Raw genomic sequence first — 23338 nt, forward strand, 5'->3', positions numbered from 1 at the left:
CAGACCTAAATCCCATTGTGAATATGCAGCAAGACTTGAGAATTGATCTTCACAGACGCTCTCCATCCAATCTCACTGAGATACAGCTAGTTTGCAAAGAAGAATGGGCAAAAATTTCAGCCTCTAGATGTGAAAAGCTGGCAGAGACATACCCCAAAAGACTTGCAGCTGTAATTGCAGCGAAAGATGGCCCTACAAAGTATTGACTCAGGGGGGCTGAATATAAATGCACGTCACAATTTTAATATTTATATTTTAAAAATATTTAGAAAACCATGTATCATTTCCTTTACACTTCACAAATACTTGCTACTTTGTGTTGGTAAAGCACATAAAATCCCAATAAAATGCATTTAAGCTAATTTATTATTTATTTATTATGCATTGCTTATATAGCGCTATTAATACCACAGCGCTTTACAGACATTATCACTGTCCCCATTGGGGCTCACAATCTACATTCCCTATCAATATGTCTTTGGAGTGTGGGAGGAAACCCACACAAACAAGGGGAGAACATACAAACTCCTTGCAGATGTTGTCCTTGGTGGCATTTGAACACACGACCCAGTGCTGCAAGGCTGCGGTGCTAACCACTGAGCCACCGTTTGTGGATGTAATGTGAAAAAATGTGGAAAAGTTCACGGGGTATGAATACTTTTTCACGGCACAATATATACATATATTAGTTGATGATCATATACAGGTATATTCCTTACCGGGTTAAGGCCTGAGTGATAGGCCCATGTCTTGCATGCAGAACCGTCTGGCTCAGGTCCTGATTGCTTTGTAGCATACCACACATAGATATAGGATTCCTGAGGATGCACAACTTCGTCTTTCTTTAGCCACTCCAGAGTTTCATCATCATACCTGTAGCCCTCTGATGACTTTTCATAAGATACCCCATGCGCATGAAGGGAGTACGGCCGTGATGCTAGATTTTTAAACGTCACCTACAAACACAACACAGTATATATAACAATAATTCTAATGTTATATTGAAGGTAACAGGCGGATAATAGACGATGAATTTACTAAAGATCATAGGACTGATCGACTAATATTCTAACATTTATTACGTGAATGTGGAATTGAATTCTTACCTGGATAACATCCTCAACTTCAGCTCTAATCACAGGTCCAAGTATGCCAAGATGTTCTTCATATTCACCCTCTATATCTCGTTTTGTAAAAGTGCTGTCGAGATACTGTTGAAATACAACTTTTGTGTATATGTTCTGTCCTGTTTCACCAAAAGGTTTCTCATTTACCTGGTTTCTGTGGGAAAACAAACAGATTTGTTCAATTCTTTGCACTTTGATGTTTAAAAAGGACCTGTTACCAGGTCAAAAGTGGGCAGTTTTATTATTATTTTATTCTTACTGCTCCCCTAAGTATTCTGTTTTTTTTTTAATCCACCATGTGGTTCCAGATATGTGGACCTTTGTATTTATGAGTAATTTTTATGGTCTCTACAAGGGGGCTGCAATTTCTGTTGCCCGGGGTTTGGGCAGCATGAATTGGCTGATAAGTTCCCATTGCTACAAGACTTTGTGATCAGTGCATTTTAGTGTATTTAGTTGGGTGCTTTTAAATGGAGGGAAACAATGCTCACTATAAAGTGGAAATTCACACGTCCACAGCAGAGATGTAATATGAGACAATTAGCAGTATAGCTATAGGCACAGTACGGAAAACTATTGTAACTGAGAAAGAACAATATAAAGACATGTACCGTACCTTCTTGAGCCTCCCGTGTAGTCCCACTGCACTTCCTCAGCCGCAATATAGTAATTCCTTATTGTTCCTTTTGAGGTTCGCATGAAATTTTCCACTATTCTATCTGGATTGGTATAGCGGTTTACATCATCCTCTGTCTCTATTGTATACGGCTCTTCATATATAAGATATGGAGGTTTGGTTTTCCCTTCATCGACGAAGAGGCTGGCGTCATGGTCATATTCTGCATAATCACCTTCAAATTTTCTGGATACCCCAATTACAATTTCAGATTTGCGTTCATGAGGATTGTATCCTCGGGGTTGCAAACTTTTGGGATTATGTCCTCTTGGACTAAACCCTCCAGGACTAAATGTCCTATTCCCTACATCATTGTGCAAAGAATTATTTTGTGCCCTGTATTCATCAGAAGAGGTCTCATTTATCTTAAAGCCATGTACATTGGTTTGGCCGTTGTTCCCAGCAGTTCTTTTTTCTTTCATCTTCTTTTTTCTTTTTAGATACACAACAGTGGTCTCATTTGTATTTTTGTGAGTCTCAAATGGTTTCATCCTTTTGTAATATACTTTTTTTTTTACATTGTTATTATGGCTGGTTTCTACTTTCACATTACTTGTAGTTGGGAGAGATATATTTTTAAGTTCTTTGAAATTATCGTCCACAGTTTCATTAGGTTTTAAATATTCATTCTCTTTAGCGTCTGTTTCATCACTTTGTTCCTGGAGAAATACATTTTTGACGATATCTCCAAATATATGAGCACTGAGGAAGAAAAAGTAAATATCATTAGTCAACTTTCGGGACCAAGTAGGTGAAGATAGCCATTATCAGACTCTTTGCCAAATCCCCAAAAGGAAAAGACCTATACCTAGAGACAATTTTTGGGGTCCTTGCCCCTCGTTAGTGTAAAGCAGGGTACTGTTTGTAGGACTTTTATGGTGGTCTACTTTCTCCAGTTGGCACAAGACAAGCTTATGTAGGGAGGCTTATGTTCCAATATATGTTCCATGGGAAAAAAGAATGCAAATTAGCTTTCTTTAAAGGAGTTGTCCACTACTTTCACATTGATGGCCGGCGCTTGTTACTCCACATCCGCCTCCCATTTAATTCAATGGGAGGCGGATGTGCAGTACCCTGCGGTGTCCACTACAAATGGACGGCCAAACACTGCAGGTAATGACTTCCGGTCGGCAGCCGCCGCAGGCACCGATGACAGCTGTTTGGCGAGGGTGCCGGGTTCAGGACCCCGGCCTATCAGACATTGATGCCCTATCCTATGGATAGGGCATCAATGTGATAGTAGTGGACAACTCCTTTAAAAGTGAAAGAAAGCTGGTTCTCTAATGCCACCCTTATAGTCACACCCAACCCTTTAACCCCTTAACGATCTGGAACGTACATTTTAGTCAGATGTTGCATCGGGGTATATGGTGCAGGCTCAGGAGCTGAGCCCACTTCATACTTCGTTTGAGGCAAATCCCGTCTGTGTTACACAGCCAGCATCTGGTTGTAACAGCAGCGGCTGGAGTGAGCTTCAAGTATAGTTTTCTCTGTTTTAAAAAAATATACTTTAAAGATCCAGCCCGGGACCACAGCCAGAGATGAGACTAGTCCAGCTCTTTCCTGGCAGCTTTTTCCCAGGTCTCTCTAATAGGTGTAAATGAGGAAGAGACCTGTCAATCACCTGCAGCAGCACTGCGAGAAGCTGGCCAAGGGCAGAACTGGACTAGACTCATCTCAGGATCTTTAAAGTATATTTTCTCTAAACTCCCAGAGCCTTTCAGAGAAAACTATACTTGGCTGCAAAAGTGTAGCCAGGGTCTGATTCATGCTGCCCACATTCTGAGCAGCATAAATCAGATGACAGGTTCCCTTTTAAGGTTCAATGACATAAACATCATTGATTTGCAAAAAAGAATACATTATTGAGTTCTTCATCTCATATTTAAATTTGTTTGCTTAAAAATATATAAAAAGCTAATTATTAACTTTACCTAAAGCAGAATATCCGTCAAAAACTTGTCCTACAAACTAGTTATTGTCATTTTATTTTTGCATAAATCACTATTACATGTGAAAATTGCAAATATTTTCACCTTCCAGCAGCTTGTCACTCCTTTTTCACTATCTTACAGCTTCCATGTAAATGTCCAGAAACCTACTCACTCCCCCAAAAAAACAATCAACTTAAAACACGAAATGGAAGGAGGGAGATGGAGCTGCAGTTTTTCAGGGTTTCAGAGAAACTGTGTCATAGTGACTTAATGTGACATGATATACCTTTCACTCAAACACCACCAGGGAGCAGAGAGTCATTTCTTAAAAAAATATTAACTATTTTGCCAAAAGGCAAACTAGCAGCCGGTTTGCCACACCACTGTTATATATACTGTACATAATTTAAGTATATAAATATATTGCAGCGTTGGGGTCCTGGATTCAAATCCCACCAAGAACAACATCTGCAAGGAGTTTGTATGTTCTCCCCGTGTTTTCATGGGTTTCCTCTGGGTTCTCCGGTTTCCTCCCACACTCCAAAGACATATTGATAGGGAATGTAGATTGTGAGCCCCAATGGAGACAGTGATGATTTATGTAAAGTGCTGTGGAATTAATTGCGCTATATATGAGTAAATAAAATAAATAAATATATGTACAGTATTTATAGAAAAGGATGTACAGTATGTGCAGCGGTATACAGTACTATTGAAAGCCAGAGTGCACTGAATTATTATTCACATTGTTCACAGTGAAAATCCTGGGGGGTAAAATTAGAATATAACTGTCTCGCCAGGTGTTGGAAAGACTTAGTGCAACACAGAGGGAAAATGGAAAGGGAGCCCAGACACTAGGGCAAGGGGGAAGTGGAGACTTCCTAGTCTGGTCTAGCATCACCGTGTCTCAACTACTGACCCTATATTGCCTCCTCAGGAATCGCCGCACGCGTGCCTTGCACTACTCTCCCTGGCGTATGGCTACGGCTAGAGATGGAAGGAGATGAGCACTAGTCAACCTCCACTAAACTCTACAGACAACAAGGGTGGACAAAACAGGGGAAATGGCTTAGCTTTAGATGAACTCAAAATAAGCACACGGCCTCAAGCTCCAGAGAGGACGAAGTACTGCTCTTGCTAAGCTTCATAAGTAGAAATGGATATAGCCGGCGACTCCCTCACAGACACACCAGGTATATATACACCCAGGCCAGAAAGCTAATTAGCAAGAGAGAGGTAGCCACTCGGTCCTAAAGACAGCCTCTTATCTAAGAAACTGTCTGCAATGCCAAACGTAGAGATCTCCTGCAACCCACTGCAGGGCAACTGTCTGTCACCTCTGACACACCCGTGACAATAACTTGGACATAGGAACTCAATGGGAATAATAATTCAGTGACCTGATACCGGTTCTGAATGGTGCTGTATACTGCCAAACATACTCCTTGTGTTGTAATATCACAACTTACCATATTCGTATAGGCACATGAAAAATAAATGTTATGAGAGCTCTGTTTCTCTAGGTTGTAATAAGGACCTGTCACCGGGTCAAAAGTGGCCAGATTTTGCTCATATTTTATTTGCACTGCCCTCCTGAATATTGTTTTTTTTACACCCTTGGTAAAAACTATAAAAAGTTAGAGCTAAATATAAAAGCCCCATATCTCTGAAAGCAAATGGCAGATTTGAAAAATAAAAAAGCAAAAAAAAAACAGATTATTTAGGAGCAGCAGGAATAAAATAAGACCAAAAACTGGTCACTTTTGACCTGGTGACAGGAACTCATTTAGTTTTAATAGGTTCTATTATAGAATCAAAAGATACATTTTATATTAAATTATGTATAGATAACAGTGGTGTGGGAAATAGAGTGCCTTTGCCAATTTTTGTAATGTACCTTTAAAGGGGTTGCTTAGGATTTAGAAAAGAGCACAGTAGCTCTGTATATTTCTTAATGGTCATTACCGAACGCTGCAGCTTATCTCCCATTCACACTGCAGTGTTCAGTTCCATACATCTCTTAGTTCCAGCTGCTGATAGATCAGTGAGAGTCTTGGACCTCACAGATCTGATATTGACCAATTTCTAAGTTCCCAATGGTCTCTTTTTTGTCATTTTCTTTGTTCAGGTTAGATTCTAAATGGGATGCAAGCTTCTAACACTAAACTGATTTCTAGGTTCATACAAGGACATATTCTTCTGCAGCAATGTATAGCATATAAAGAAGAACCATCACGTACCCAAACATTTCTGCAAGTTCTTCATCATAAAAATAATCTATGCTGTTTTTAGATGGACTCGATGTGGTCACTTGAGTTTGGATATGAGCACTCTCATGCACGGTTTGAAGGGTTGTGACGTTCTGGAGATTGCTGGATACAAAGGAGGGTGATGGTGAAGTTGGTACCTGGTTCCCTCCATCACCAGGATCATCTTCCTTACTGTCCAAAATTGATGTTACCTGAGTTTTGCCATCATTTTGTACCAAGTGTGACATCTTACTTGTGACATTAACAAATTTTGGTAACTCTGTAATGTTTTCAGGTCTCGCTAATGAAAAAACTTCATCGGTAGATATCGGGGTATCACCAGATTGGAGACCCTGAGTGTCTGTGAGAAAATTGTTTACTTCATTATTTTCAATGACATTTTCACTACTGGAATTTCCATTTTCATTCTCTGTATGTCTTTTGGTCACATTTATGGATTTTGCTATGTATGATCCATTTCTATAATCCTGTACTACTTTTCTATCTTCTTCTATAGAGGATTCTTCGAGGTATAACGTGGAATTACCATCATCATAACTTGGTAGACTACTGTTTGATTCACTTTCCAAGCCTGTCCTATTACTTAGAATCAAAGCATGAAACTCTTCTGTTTGGTTAAATTTATCCAATTGATCAAGAATGACATCCTGTAACTCATTTGTTCCATTAAAGCCTTCACGTTCATTACTTTTAAGTAAAGTAACGTCTTTTGAGAGATTCCAACTTCTATCATTCTTTACCAATTCCTCCTCATTCAACTCAGTTGAATAATCTTCATTCCCATTTGTTTGGTTAACAGAAATTTTTACATTTTCATCATTACTTTCAAACATATGCTCTACGGCTAAAGCCGTAAGGTTTACACCTTCATCTGTTGCTTCAGTATTTTTTCCAAATGACCGAATGTCAAAGAGTTTAGCCATCTCCTCATTGTAGTCCAAGTCTTCATCAGTGAGTCTTAGTTCTTCGGAATCTTCCCCTGAATCAGCTCTAGTAGTTGGATAGTCAAAAGAAAATACTGAGAATTCATAATCTTCTTCACTTGCACATTTTGCATTCTTAAACCTTAGAGTTGTGACTTTGGAGTTATAATTTCCGAATATCCAAACACCTGTAGAAAAAGAAATAATGTATGTAACTTGGTGATAGACTGATTTTGATCTTACTCTATGGTAAAATACTCAATTCTATTAGAGGTTATCGCACATAAAGTATTATTCAAAATTCAACAAGACATGTAAAAAAAAAAAATATTTGTAATATAAATGTTTAAAAATTTGTGAGCCGACTTTGCATTCACATTACATTTTAATTCAGGGTAGCGACTCCATGCGGCGTCTCCAGTGGCTGCAATGTTGAGGTGGACACACATGTTGAGTAGCTCATGCTGAGGAGTGATCTGATAGTGAGGTAATCAACACTATCTGGTAATAAGAGAAGAAATGGAGCCATGGCTGTAGGTAACAAGCCAGAACAAGAGCGAAATAAAAGATAGAGACAGATAAAATTAGTTAGTTAGTTATTATTGGGGATGCTGGTGCTGTAAACAGGTACGCAGATTCAAAAGCACAGAGGATAAGGACACAGGGGTTACTTAACTAACAAATATTTATTTGATTTAGGCTGTGTGCCCACGATGCGTTTTTTAAGCGTTTCCGCAGCGGCAAAAACGCTGCAGAAACGCTTAAAAAACGCCTGGTAGAAGGCCTGCCATGTCCCCCAATGATAATCCGCATGTGCTGTGCACATGCTGCGGAAATTTCCACTGTGGATTATCATTGCGGAAAAAAACGCAGCACTACCAATTACTTTGCGGAAGTGCTGCGTTTTTGCCGCCATTGACTTGCATTAGATCGCATGGATTACGCATCACTGTATATGTAGATGCGCATTCCATGCGTTCTAATGTGCGGATGGTACCCAGGTCTAGAGGAGAGGAGACTCTCCTCCGGACCTGGGTACCATTGAAAACTAAAAAAAAGAATAAAATAAAAAATAAGTATATACTTACCTTCCGGCTGCCCGCGGTGCGCTCCTCCTTGCTTGGCAGCAGTTCGCGATGGAATGAAGGACCTGCGCTGACGTCAGAGTCATGTGACGGGTCACGCGACGCTGACGTCAGCAGGTCCTTCACTCTACCGCTGCCGGCAGCCGGGACGGAGGGAATCAAGACTCCGGGGGCCATCGGAAGGTAAGTATACATTTATTTATTTTTTTTTAACATTCTCTCGGTCACACTATATAAATCCATGTCATTTGCATGGATTTATATAGTGTGACCAAGTTGACAAGCATTTTCCAAGTGATGCTAAAATCGCTTGGAAAGCGCTTGTCAACCCGCATGCGGAAATGCATGTGAAGACCGCTTCACTTCCGCATGTCCCTGGCAGGAAAATGCATGTACAATCCACATGTACAATCCGCAAATACAATCCGCATGCGTTTTTTTCTGCCAGGGAGATGCAGAAACGCTCAGGAAAAAATCCTGAGCATTTCTGCATCGTGGGCACATAGCCTAACACATGTATAAGTGGTGCCTACGGCACAAAGCAAACGGTGTAATGGTCGTAAGTTATTGGACAATAGAATACAGCAATTCAGCTATATAGAATATCAACACAATTCTAATCACATACTAGTGTTCTATTATTACAAATAAACAAAATATTATCCCCAGTGATGTCTTGGTTGTAATACCTTGGAGGAGTGTCACCATCACTACCAAGCCCGTTAATGTCGTCTCTCTGTCACTCTCTAGGCAACACAAGCCCTAACGGAGGCCTATGATGCCACGGCGTTAGACCACAAGTCCCTTATTGATGAGTCACTTTGCACACCCTTTATGCTGGCCAACTCCAGTCTCCTGTGTACTGTACGTCTACACCGGAAGTCACATCTAACACAAACGTCCCTCTTCAAGGGCCTGATTGTCTCTTGGCTCTGGCTCTGGTCTCTCGTCTCCGATTCAGGCTACCCAGCTCTGATCACTCGCCCCCCGATTCTGGTTACTCGACTCTTGACTTGGGTCTGGTCACTCAACTCCTCAATTGGGTCTGGTCACTCGACTCGCCATAGGCAAATAAACCCTAAACTAAAGACTCATAAAATTTTACTTTTATTAATTACTATTATATTATTAGAGGAACATAATAAAACCAGCAGGCAGTCAGCAGTGCAAAGGGACAGATAGCTATTATATCTCTCCTTATATTGGTCTCCTACCTATCACTGTTTCATAGTCTGTCCCAATAGCATCACTCATATAAGAGTATCAGGATATACTTGAGGTGCGGCTGCAATCTACACTCATCCTATATAGTTTTCATATATTGCTGACTGACAAATTTAAAAGCACCCTAAAGCCTCCTCAACATGTTTCACCAGATATACTGGCGTCATCAGGGGATTGAGGCTAGGTGATTGAGGCTCGGTCGACCATGACAGCACCAGGAGAGAGGGGATCCACCTACCAAGGACAGGAAACCTACAGGCTTAAAAGGGCGGCACCTCTCTCTCGCCTCAGTTTGGTTTCCTGTCCTTGATGGGGGAACCTGTGACAGACTTACCTGTTGTAGATATTCGGAAGACTGGATTCGGCCAGGGGTTGCAAGCTGTCGAGCAGCGCCCCTGCCTGTGGTAGGCAGCTCCAGCATCGCTCGGCGCATCTAGGAAGGAGCAGCTGTGGAGCAGGGCCCCTGCCTAGGGTTGGCAGCCCCAGCATTGCCCCGACGCTTGATAGGGGGCTGCGGCTTCAGCGCCGCATGATGCGGCGGTTTCCAGGCCTTCCTGTAATGTGGCCGTGCGATTCAGGTCTCAGTATGTAGCGGGGGGCGTGGCATGATGATGCCACTGTGCGGACCCGGAAGTTCCTGTCACGTGTGTTCTGGTCGCCAGGGGAACGCAGAAACTAACCCCTACAGCCAGCAGGTGGCACGCCCAGAGGGCAGACGCACCTAGCATTAAAGAAATTAAAAAAAAAAAAAATGGAGCAGGTGCTGCTATTTAAGCGTTTAGACACTGTTGCTCTAGGCTTCCCAGGAACTTCTGTCCCTGTAAAATGGAAACAGAAAGTGAGTAGTAGCAGCAGCAGCTACAGCAGACACCACCATCACCCCAGGAGAAACGACGCCTTTGAGTTGCCGGTAACATCCGCACCTCAGGAAGGCGAGGATCTGCGACAGACATGGTCCAGCCATCGTAGCTCCAGCAGGATGGACGAATCTGCAGCCTCCAGGGATGATCCCCCGGCTGAGAAAGGTCCTTCCTCCAAACCAGTACCAGCCCTTTGAGACGTCTTGGTAAGTGATCTTCGAGAAAGTTCACTTAGTAATGGGGTGTCCCTTCTTGTCTATTCTTATTAGGGGAAGAAGTGTACCACCAAATCCAAGCACAAGGAATGTGCATTATGTAAGGCCCTATTAGCGGACTCATATCCCAAAAGGCTGTTCCAGTCTTGTATTAACCAGACTTTGGCAGACGAGACCCCTAGTTTCGCCTCAGGGCTAAAGACTCTAGTCAAATCAGAGATCAGCAAGGCCCTCTCTAAGAAAGTAAAAAGAAAGGAGGATACAGATTGTGAGGTCTCCCCAGCCGCTGAGGTCTCCCTATCATCGGACTATGAAGTGGACTCTGATGATTCATCTTCTTCCTCCTCTTCCTCCTCAAACAGTGGTGCAGGGCAACATTGTTTCCCGCTAAATTAAATTGGCGGTCTGGTTAAAGCAGTCCGCTCAACCATGGGCATTAAGGACACCAGACCAGAGAAATCAGTCCAGGATGTTAAGTTCAGGGGACTGGTACAAAGAAAAAGAAGGTGTTTCCCAGTTAATGATAAACTTCAGGGACTGATACATAGGGAATGGGAAAGACCGGAGAGAAAGGGCTCTCTTCCCCCTTCCTTTAAGAGGAAATACCCCTTTGAGGACTCAGCCTCATCCTCCTGGGAGAAAGCCCCAAGGCTAGATGTAGCTATAACAAAGGCCTCTAGAAGATAATCTGTCCCCTTCAATGATATGGGGGCTCTTAAGGATCCTTTGGACAGGAATGCTGATACCTTTCTCTTGATAATATGGCTGGAACAGCTGGGGTCCCATCTAAAAAATAAGACATCCAGGAAGGAGATATTGTCCAACATCCCACTCATGCAGGGGGCAGCAACTTTCCTAGCGGACGCCTTTGCGGACTCAGTTAGGTTGGCGGCAAGGTCAGCCGCCATGTCCAATGCAGCCCGTAGAGCCTTGTGGCTTAAGTGTTGGCCAGGAGATATCCAGGCCAGAATGAGACTGTGCTCTATACCATGTGAGGGGGAACATCTCTTTGGACCGGCTCTGGATAAAATCTTGGATAAGGCAAGTGACACAAAAAAGGGATTCCCTAGTCTATCCATGCCTGCTTATAAACGTTAATTTAGTAAAAAAAAGATTTGTACGTAAAAGACCGCAGAGAGATCAGGATAAATGGGAAGACCGCAGGCCGAAAGGTAGAGGGCTTCAGTTTGGTTCTTCTTCTCAGGGGCCCCGGAAGCCGAGTCAATGACTCGTTGCCCAGGTTCGGGTCTGAGGTTCGAGTTCCAGGCGATCCCATGTGAGAGATTCATCTTGATCCCGGTCTGTTCCTCAGTGACAGAGCAACTGGCACTACAAAAGGAGGTGCTGGACTTAGTTCATAAGGCAGTCCTGATGGAAGTCCCTGCGTCTGAAAGAGGGTTGGGGTTCTACTCGCCTCTCTTCTTAGTTCTTAAGCCGGACAGCTCCTTCAGATGTATCATTAACTTAAAAGCCCTTAATAAGGTCTTGATAATTCCCACCTTTAAGATGGAGTCTGTTAGATCAACAATAAAATTACTGTTTCCGGCTGCTACAGTACATGGTAGTATTAGATTTGAAAGATGCTTATTACCATGTACCTATCTATGAGGAATATCAGAGATACCTAATGGTGGCCCTGCTCATGGATGGAGAAATTAAGCATTTCCAGTTTAGGTCCCTGCCGTTTGGCCTAACCATAGTTCCCCGGGTGTTTACTAAAGTTATAGCGGAGGTCATGGCTCATGTTCGGGAACATGATATTTTAATTATCCCTTATCTGGAAGATTTCTTGGTGGTTGGAAATTCTGCCTACCAATGTAATAAACACTTAGAAGAGGTGATCACCATCCTAAAAAGTTTGGGCTGGGTGCTAAATTTTGAAAAATCGAATTTAGTACCCTCAAGAGTTCAGCAGTTTTTAGGCATTATGCTTGATTCAGAATCTCAAGAATGTTACCCGCCGGAAGCTAAAAAATAAGGAATCAGGTGAAGAAAGCCATAGCAAATCCAGTCATGTCCCTTAGAGCAGTGATGTCCCTGTTGGGTACCCTAACATCATACTTCCCAGGGGTTCTGTGGGCACAATACCACTTCAAGGTCAAGATCGCTGATGAGAGTGACAGATCATCTCTTTCAGATCACGGAAAGTCATCTCCTTTCCTTGACGACCCTCAATATAAGGAGAAAAGAAAATACAAGAGCAGACTGCCTAAGCCGCTATCCTCTGATGCAGGGGGAATGGGAAATAAAACAAGAAGTTTTTACCCAAATAGTCCGGAAATGGGGGCCTCCGGTGGTAGACCTGTTTGCCACAAGACTAAATCGGAAAACAAGGCTCTTCTGCTCCCTAAATCCCAGAGAGAATCCCCTGGCAGTGGATGCTATCCTGATACCCTGGGATTTCAGCCTGGCCTATGCCTTTTCCAAGTTGGCTCTTCTTCCCATGGTCATAAGAAAAATCAGGGAGGACAATGCGAGGGTTCTGCTGGTCGCACCCTTTTGGCCCAGGAGACTCTGCTTCTCTTGCCTGAGGAGCATGTCCATCTCCGATCCTTGGATACTGCCCGAGATTCCGGATCTCCTTTTCCAGGGTCCGATAGTCCATACTCAAGCAACTGGCCTCCACTTGACGGTATGGAACTTGAAAGGTCACTGCTAGAAAGGTTTTTCTCAAGGTCTAGTAGCCACCCTGATGAGTAGTAGAAAACCTGTTACGACTTGAATCTATGCCAGAACTTGGAAGAAGTTTTTGTCTTTCTCTGGATCTAGGGTTGATGAGGGGGCGCAAATAGAAATGATCTTGGAGTTTTTACAAAAGGGTCTTGAATTAGGGTTATCTACCAGCACCCTAAAAGTTCAGCTCTCTGCCTTGGGCGCCCTATATAGCTGCGATCTAGCAGGTAACTATTGGGTTTCTCGGTTTATTAAGGCAGCTTTTAGATCTAGACCCATCGTCAAAAGCTACTTGGTTCCTTGGGATCTAAATTTGGTTCTAAAGGCCTTGACTAGCTCACCTTTTGAGCCAATAGAATCAGCAACCTTTAAATCCCTCTCCCTTAAAACAGCACTGCTAATAACTTTAACCTCGGCAAGGAGGCTTAGTGACATTCAGGCCCTGTCTACGACCTTGCCATTTATTCAAATCCTGGATGATAGAGTAATTTTTAAACCTGATCCCGCCTATCTCCCTAAGGTAGGTACTCGTTTGCAAAGACTTCAGGAAGTAGTCCTACCCTCCTTCTGTCCTAATCCGAGTAACCAGAAAGAAGCAGAGTTACATACATTAGACGTGAGGAGATGTGTGGTTAGGTACCTCTCGGTTACCAAAGGCTTTAGGAAAGATAACTCATTGTTTATATCCTACCAAGGGGTTAGGAAAGGGTTTAAAGTCACAAAGTCCATCATAGCTAGATGGGTTAGGGAGGCTATTTCTCTAGCTTGTACATCTAGCGGCGAGGAAGTGCCACAAGGGTTGAAGGCTCACTCCACCCGAGCTGTGGCGACCTCCTGGGCGGAGAAGACTGGTGTCTCGATTGAAGACATATGTAAGGCTGCTACCTGGTCCTCTCCCTCTACATTCTATAGGCACTATAGACTGGATATGGGTGCTTCAACTGACCTCACCTTTGGGAGAAGAGTGCTCCAGGCTGTGGTCCCTCCCTAGACTACGTCATCTCTGTAATTCTCTCGTGGTGCTGTCATGGTCGACCGATAAAGTCATAAGTTACTTACCGGTAACGGGATTTTTTGGAGACCATGACAGCACCCTTATATTCTCTCCCTTCACGTTTGTGGGAGCACTCCCTGTTTATTAATTATAATTTCACACTTAATAGGTGTCGTATGGTATAGTAATTTTGTGATTGTTTGCTATGTTTATTAACCTGGCGGTCCTCTCAATGCTCTGTAATCCAAACTTAGGCGAGAAAGAAGTGCCACTCTTTTAAGCCTGTAAGATTCCTGTCCTTGGTGGGCGGATCCCCTCTCTCATGGTGCTGTCATGGTCTCCGAAAAATCGCATTACTGGTAAGTAACTTATGACTTTCTTCCTCCCCTGCCCAGGAGATGTGGTATGATCAGACCATGTACCTGCATAGTCAGACACAGCCATTACACAGTACATAGCAAGGGCACATTTATAAGATTACCTCGGCACAGGAACATTTTTTTAAATACATCGAATTGTGGAGTTTATTTTTACTCCAAGATCTGTTAAAATATACTTTTGTTTGTGGCACAACCCCTTTAATTCTGCTCATTATTATTGTTTTAAATTAATTTGTATCACTTAATATTGAGCTGAATTATGTCTATTGACTCGCTGCTACTGCTAATAAATGCTACGATAGGACTTATTGTAACTTGTAGTCTTAGCAGTAGCAGCGAATCAAAATCATACTGCTCCTTGCATTCAACCCTTGTACCTTGATCAACAGCTTTCAACACAATATGATGTGCCCACAAAGCAACCCACAATGTATATCAACATAAACTCCCAAATACAGTAAAATGTTCCCACAAAGCCAATCTTGAAGAATAATGTTCCCGCAAAGCACCCCAAGCAGTATGACATCCCCACATAGCCTCACTACACAGTAGTCTTCACACAGCCTTACACTCAGATTGATCTCCCCATACAGTTCCTTAACACATTATGATGTCCCCACACAGTCCCTCGCTCAGAATGATGTCCCCAATACTGACTGCCATGATACAGAATGACATCCCCCACACAGCCCCAATGCAGAATGACGTCCCCACACAGCCCCTTGCAGAATGACGTCCTTCCACAGTGCCATGTAAAATGATGTCCCCATACAGCCCCCTTGGAAAATAATGTCCCCCACACTGCCCCCTTTCACGATGTTGTCTCTACAGAGCCCTCAAAAAAAATGATGTCTCCGCACAACCCCCTTAAATATTATTATGTCCCCACACAGACCCATGGAGAATGACGTCCCCACACAGCCCCAATGGAGAGCAGGGCCACCATCAGGGAATTACTGCCCTTACTGGCATATGGGGCCCGGTCCGGGCCCTCTCCTCACTGGGCCCTGGGGCAGGAGTCGGCCGCGCGCTCAGTAACTGAACATGCATCCTCGAACGCACGTTCAGATAATCTCTGTTATCATGCAGGACCCGCTTCCTGCACAGCAATAGAAGCCGCCAGCCAATCAGAGGCCAGCAGCTGACGTCAGCACACACGTCGTTGACGTATGATGTCACTGTCATGCGCCGGCGAGACCGTGCCTCAAATAGTCTATGAAGAGGATGCGGCCAAGTAAGGAGAAACTTTTTTGTTTTGATACTGAAATCCGCAATATGGGGGGGGCAGAATGTACACATGTGGGGGGGCATGGACATATATGGGGACATGATGGAGACATGTGGGGACAGGATGAGAGGACATATATGGGGGCATGATGGAGACATGTGTGGCCAGGATGAGAGGATATATGGGGGGCATGATGGAGACACATGGGGCCAAAATGAGAGGACATATATGGGAGCAGGATGGAGATATGTGGGGAGCAGGATGGAGAAACATGGGGCCAGGATGAGGGGACATATATGGGGGCAGGATGGAGACATGTGGGGGCAGGATTAGAGGACATATATGGGGGCATGATAGAGACATGTGGGGTCAGGATGAGAGGACATATATGGGGGCATGATGGAGACATGTGGGGTCAGGATGAGAGCACATATATGGGGGCATGATGGAGACATGTGGGGTCAGGATGAGAGCACATATATATCGGGGCATGATGGAGACATGTGGGGCCAGGATGACAGGACATATGGGGGCAGGATGAGAGGACATATATTGGGGCTGGATGGAGACATGTGGGAAGAGGATGAGAGGACATTTATGGGGGCAGGATGGAGATATGTGAGGGGCAGGATGGAGACATGTTTGGGGTAGAATGGAGACATGTGGGGAGCAGGATGAAGACTTATGGGGGGGCATGATGTAGACACATGGGGCCAGGATGAGAGGATATATATGGGGGCAGGATGGAGACATGTGGGGGCAGGATAAGAAGACATATGGGGGGCATGATGGAGATATATGGGGCCAGGATGAGAGGACATATATGGGGGCATAATGGAGACATGTGGGGCCAGGATGAGAGGACATATGGGGTCATGATGGAAATATGTGGCGCCAGGATGAGAGGACATATATGGGGGCTGCATGGAGAAATGTGGGATCAGGATGAGAGGATAGGATGAGAGGACATATATGGGGGCACGATGGAGATATGTAAGGACAGAATAAGAGGACACGTGGGGGGGAGGGTTTGGAGACACATGGACCAAGATGGGAGGACTAGTATAGTATAGCATTGTATTACATGATTAGATAGGGACAGTGTAAGAATACGAAGTTAACATATTGGTTATAGGGAGTTCAGTGCATGCTGTTAGAGGGTAATAACGTTGAAGTTTGCCTAGCAACAAAAGGAGAGTTGGTCATTGATCTAGCTCCAGTGTGGCAGGGGCTCAGTTAATGTGTTTAGGGGATTTCCCAGTTGGGAGGGGCGTAGTTGAGATAAGAGACAGTTGACAGTTGGATGTGCATGACAATATCCCCCACACAGCCCCCTTACACAATGGTGTCTCTACACAGCCCCCATTGAGAATGATGTACCCGCAGAGCCCCATGCAGAATGATGACCCCGCACAGCCCCCATGCAGAATGATGACCCCGCACAGCCCCCATGGAGAATGATGTCCCCACACAGCCCCCGTGGAGAATGATGTCTCAACACATCCCCCTTACACATTATTATGTCCACCACACAGCCTCCTTGGAAAATAATCTCCCCTACACAGCCGCCTTACACAATGATATCCCCACACAGCCCCCTTGTAGAATGCTGTCCCTACACAGCCTCCCACCCCACAAAATGATATATTTAAAAAAAATGCTTACCTCATCCTGTTCTTCCATAACTCAGGTCTGTGGCGTGCGCTGAGGCACAGTTGACTCGATGTAGTGAAGTCATCGTGCCTGCTGTACTCTCAGCCACACAGGCTCAATGATGGAAGAGGGAGCTCACGGTTCCCTGTTTCATAATTTTATTCACCGTGTCTCATCTGGAGGATGCAGGTACAGGTAAATTTGAGACGTTGGGCAAAGGCCATCTGCCGGGTGCGAGACACCACTGTATGAAGCCCTTTGGCTGTCCTGGTCTGCACCAGAACAGCCAGAGGACCACATGTGGGCCACATTTTGAACATGTCTGGTGAAGATCATTTATGCAATGAATTGCTACTTTTGACCTTCAAGATATCCCCATATGTTTCATTTTCTCATAGTTAAATGACATGAGCCATAAATATTTTTCTGTACACTGTTTCTGAAGAAATGTAAAAACCTTGCCTTTCTGCCATTGTATTTAGTAGATTTTAACCCCTTCACGACATGTGCTGTACATGTATGGCTCAAGTCAGAAGCGGGTGTACGGAGCAGGCTCACAGGGTGAACCCACCATATACCCAGCAGGTCATGGCTGAGTATTAAGGTGAAGTGGAGCTAAACCCGAAAATGTTAACCTGTTAAATGCAGTTGTCAAACTCTGAGTGACATTTAACGAGTGCCGGCATGCGTGGTGGTCATTCCATGCTCCCATGATGTCAGTTTTGAAGACTTCTGTGCTTGTGATTATGTAGCTCCTGCCTGTAGCCGCGCTTCAGCAGGGACGGTGATTTCTACTATATACTGTACAGCGATGCTGATTCTCTCTGAGGCGTAAAACATGTTTAAAAGCATGCTTTACCTCACTTTACCTTTATGATCCCATCAGTTCCATCATAATACAGCCATTCTGTTATGTGGCTGAGGGACCTTTGGACTTAGACATCAGGTCTGGGAGCATTAACAACCTCTGCACCTCCTAAACCTTCTCCACTGTACTCGTGCAGAATACATTATGGGACACCAAGAGTACAGTTCTCAATATTTATCAAAACACATTTTCTTGCTTGAGTCAAGGTTACGTTTTGGGTTAGTACTTGTCCTTTTGTGCCCATAAAGATGTATTAATGGATATTAAAGTAAAATTACCTTGATTATTCATTTCTATAGAAATGCTTTCACCAGTCATCGGAAAGAGCGTCACCATATCTCCATTTCCCAGTTTGTATCGGAAAATATGGCCACTAAGCTGTAGTGTAATGGTTTCATCTTGTACCCCAACACTTGATACATGCCATTGCACAACATGACTATGACAAAATCCCAGAAGTGAATTTTCATAGCTGTTTCCATTTATGGCTGTAACAACAAAAAGACACTGGATCAATAAAATTAGGTCTATCAAGAAATGAAATCTAACAAGGAATGAATGATTAGCAAGGAGTAATGAATATAAGAAAATACAGCTAATTGTTTAAAGAAGTCCCAACAGCATTTTTATTTCATAAACTGTCCTAATTACCATGTAATTAGGCGTAATTGGGTAAATATACTTACCGTTCTCTGTCTTCCTGACGCCGCTCCGGTCCTCCGGTGGCTCACACAGGGGTTTATTTGTGAGTTTGAAGTCGCTTTCTCTGTGTAAGTGATAGGAACCTCGTTCTGAAGCACCATAGGCTTACATTGATGGAAGTAACTACTCCACACCCAATGGTAACTATGCGAGCCAGCAAAGAAGAGGAGCGCTCCCATGGGCGCTGAAAACCGGAGGTGGTAAGTGTAGGAATACATGTACACATCATCACATAAGTAATTAGGACAGTTTATGACATAAAAAATTTGTTGAAACTTCTTCTTTAAAATGGATCTGTTAAGAGGAATGTAAACTTGCGAGGGTGACAAGGGGGCAACCTCTACATCTAGAGGAAAGAAGGTTTAATTATAATCACAGACGCAGATTCTTTACTGTAAGAGCAGTGAGAGTACTCTCTGCCACCTGATGTTGTAATAGTTGATTCACTACAAAAGTTCAAAAAGGGTCTGGATGCCTTTTTTGAAAAATTGAATATTCCAGATTATGGGTACTAGATTCTATGATGGGGGGTTGATCCAGGGAACTGGAGTTTGATTGGCGCATGTGGAGTCGAGAAGGAATTTTTCCCCTAATATGAAGCTATCTGGCCCATGGAGTTTTTGCCTTCCTTTGGATCAACATGTTAGGCTATAGGTTGAACTCAATGGAATTAAGTCTACAATCAACCTTAATACGATGAAACTATGAAATAACCACGTACATTTTCATTGGTGTACGGATGGGGTAGTCCCATTTTCTTAATGCCCAAGAAAAGTGCTGGATTTCTATGCCTTTGTCTAGTAATATTTGTTTTCTGACATGAAAAATCATTGTGCAATGTTGTATCTATCAATTTTATACTTAAAAGGTCTATCCATGATTTTTTTACTATGAACCTAAAAACTAACAGGCAGGCAGTTGCTGACTACCTGCTGTTATGATGTAGCAACTCACTCAGGTATCTCTAAAAACTGCAACTGACCCTTCCAGTTCCTGTACAGACTAGAGATCCTGACCCCACAGTCCCTAGTGCCTAGTGGTTCCTGCGTGAGCTGAGATAGCCCTAACCACTGACTAGACGATGGCAACTCAGACCTATGCTGCCTGAAAGGCCGTCAAGCGCTTCACGATCCTCCTAAAGAACCGGAGGGCAGAGCAGAGTGCAAATTACATACAGAAGGGAAAGTGTGTTGAAATAGAAAGAGATCCAAGAGTGAGTAAAACAAACCACGAAATACAAAATAGAGGATTAAATGTGTACTGTTAAAGAAGATGCTGCCTACTTCGTAAACAGAAACATAAGATAGATGCAGGGTAAAGAACATAAACAGCAGAGAGATAAACACTAGCTTGTCTTTCACTGACAGGCTTAAACTACAGCAGTATGGCTGAACATCCAAATGAGACTATGACCAGCAGGAAATACCAGCAGGGAGAAAATCTATAAAGATGCACCCGAAAGGTGATGGGGAAGACAAATGAGCAACAGAAAACACCTGTTACCCTAAAAAGAATTAAGCAAGAATAACAGCAACTAAACACCCGGAGAAAAGGTGTATCTGCAGTAGCTCCGCAGACAGAGAAGCCGACCACAAAGCAGAAGCTCAAGTGTTCGAACTCAGACTCATGACACCTGCATGTTCTACCCGGCACCAGCACAGAGCAGTCATTAACCACTCCTTCTGGAGATTTAGCTGCTCAGTGTCAACAGAACAGCTCTTCCTCTCCTGGGCTGCTCTGTCAACCAAGCGTTACTGCCAATGTCATGCTGATTTACAGCTAGCTCTCCGCAGTTAGGCACCGGGGTGCTGGTTGTCAATCAGCATAACATTGGCAGTCATGCCCCTTCAACAGAACAGAGCTGCAGAAGAGAAGCCACTGTTCTGTCGATGTGATGTCAGCGGCAGCTGCTGAATCGCCGTCAGGAACTGTCAGTGACCGCTGTGTGTAGGCAGAGATCGGCGCTGGCACAACTGTCAGCAACTACCTGCCTATTAGTTTTTAGACCCATAGTAAAAAAAATAGTCATGGATAAATCCTTTAACTATAAGTAAAGAGAACATTTTGAGCCACTTGGGAAAACTTACAATTTTGAAATGTAATAAATTAGTCAACTAAAAGATGGTTTTTATGGTCAGAGTCCACACTAGCCACTCCGGTTAGCAGGGTCATGGGCTCTTTCTGGTTTTCACCATTCTACTCTGATACTCAGATGTGGACATGAGCTGTTGGGTCTTGAGTCTGCAGAGTAGCTGTTGGCCAGTAGTGTGAGTTGAGGAATTTCAGTGGCTCTGTCATCAGAGTTCATAATACAAGTTCCATACATTAATAAATAGATCTCTTAGACCTGCAAAAGATGCTTTACTTTACTTTATGATTTACTTTAATAATCTATGTAAGAATGATTGTGCAATCCCTAATAAAAGTTAACTCATTCTCCACCCACCTAATCTGTTTGACAGCTCCTCAATACTCCCTGCTGCTGCTGAGATCTCACAATACTCAGTACAAGCTGCAGCTGTCGGTCAGGCTGGGTGATAAAGACTGAATACACTTGAACTCATGAGCTATTTCATTCCATAGCTGAACTCCGCAATGGAGAATATGGTGCATGAAGCCTGAGCTATAGAGGAGGCATTTGTGAGGCAGATTAAATAATGAGGTGTAGAGAGAGAATGTGCATGGTATTGATAAGGAGGCAATGAATGAAGCAGTAAAGCCAATGCAAGTTCCAAGAAGCGTGGGTCAAATATGGAGCAATGCATAGAGCATTGTTGGTGGAGACTCACACAGATCCATAAAGATCAAGTTTGGCCATGATAAGGTGCTGCCGAGAACAACAGAGGTGTAAGGGAATACCCCACGCGTATCGCTGTGAAGACTGAACACTGCTTCACCAGGGAGAAAAAAACCTGCATGGGAACTTTTTTTTTTAATAAAGTGGTGAACAAGGGAAAGTGTCTGGTTTATTTCTCTGTGTTTTGTGTGTATGTTCTTTTCAGTTTTCCATTCATTGGACTACGTCAAATTCGGTGGACTACGTCGGACCTGCGTGAGATTTTTTTTCTTTTAATAAAGTGGTGAACCAGGGAAAGTGTCGGGGAGTGTTTATTTCAATAAAGAATTTTTTGTATACGTTTAATTTTTTTCCCTGAGTTAGTAATGGGTGTTTGATGTCAGCTTTGTTTTTGGACAATTCACAGCTGACATCAACCCCAAGCACCATTACTCCAATTGCCAACGCACCAGGGCAATCTATTTATCTATCTATATGTCTATATATTTATCTATCTATATATTATCTGTCTATTTATCGATCTATGTATCTATCTATTATCTTTGCACATCTTTAACACATAAAAAACAAGAATTTCTTGAATGCATTTTATTCCGATACGTGTCACATGGATGGCATACGGATGGCACACGGATGGCATACGAATGTCACACGCATGCTAGACATATACACATGGATGTCATACAGATGGTACACTCGCACACAGATGGCCAACAAAAAGCCACACGGATAGTAAAATTGGACTGTCTCGTGTACGGACGTGTGAAAACGGCTTTAGAGAATGTTTCTTGTCAGCTTTGATCATTAGTGATCATCAGAGAAACGGACGTCTGTTTCGCTTTTAAATTTGACTGCATGTGTTACAGAGAAGGAAAGGAAAGACGTCTTACTTTGGATAACGTAGGAGTTGTACAGGCTCTTCGAGTCTTTGCTGAGCACTTTGTTGCAGGCTTTTGGTTTGTTTTGCTCGTAGTACCAACTTTTATTCTCATCAAATACAGTAAACATTACAATTTGTTCTTCATCGGCCTTTTCCTAGAAAGAAAATAATTTCTATGAATTCTGGAGAAGTCAGGGAACAGTAACATGACTTACTGGTCACAGAGTTTGCGCTGAGAATTTTAATTTTTATTTTGTTATTTTCATAGTGATCTGATATAGGAAAAATTATGTCCCCTATTCATCATTTGCGTTATTTTTTATGTCACTTTCTTTTTTTGTCTTCTGGTGTAAGTTGCTGCATTTGGAGTCAAATTCATCAAAATAACACACGCGATTCATGAGTTTGGTGCAAAGTCTAAAATGGGCATTTTTCCTGCCTTTTCCAACTTTTTGGCGCCAAAAGTCACACTTTGGTGCCAATAAAATAGCAAAACATGCATCAATATTTAGGTATATTGGCCAATTTTCCTTTTTGTAATTTTTAAAATGTAAAAAATGGCAATATATATATTTTTTTTGCCTAAAATACAAAGGAAATGTGTCTTTAACTTTAGGCCTTTTAGTGATCATTTTATCTTCATCTTGCTTAACTGTTCACAATAACATAAATTTTGACCAGGGGTGACTAAACTTTTATATGCAGTGTACTTTTATATACAGTGGTATATCTAGTCTCTGGGTATGGTCTCCTGCCAGATCTTCAAATGCTCCAACACTTCAGGGAAATATATAACTGGTTGCAATGGTGCAGCCAGGCTTAGATTCATTCTGGCGTGGTTTGGGCAGC

At 43.0% G+C, this 23338-nt stretch overlaps 1 protein-coding gene across 1 annotated transcript in view; it reads right to left on the reverse strand.

The window, feature by feature from the left end:
• Nucleotides 1–23338, reverse strand: part of F5 (coagulation factor V) — a 119788-nt gene that overhangs the window by 31416 nt on the left and 65034 nt on the right. Inside the window, exons 11-16 of the mRNA XM_073667233.1 lie at nt 22500–22644; nt 18389–18598; nt 5978–7118; nt 1744–2505; nt 1107–1281; nt 720–956 (exon numbers count right to left, since the gene is read on the reverse strand). Coding sequence (XP_073523334.1) covers nt 720–956; nt 1107–1281; nt 1744–2505; nt 5978–7118; nt 18389–18598; nt 22500–22644 — 2670 coding nt within the window. The remainder of the gene's footprint in view (nt 1–719; nt 957–1106; nt 1282–1743; nt 2506–5977; nt 7119–18388; nt 18599–22499; nt 22645–23338) is intronic.

The sequence above is a fragment of the Phyllobates terribilis genome, unplaced genomic scaffold (assembly GCF_046119375.1).
Source record: "Phyllobates terribilis strain yellow unplaced genomic scaffold, ASM4611937v1 Scaffold_2__4_contigs__length_985480577, whole genome shotgun sequence".
In the NCBI taxonomy this organism is placed as follows: Eukaryota; Metazoa; Chordata; class Amphibia; order Anura; family Dendrobatidae; genus Phyllobates; species Phyllobates terribilis.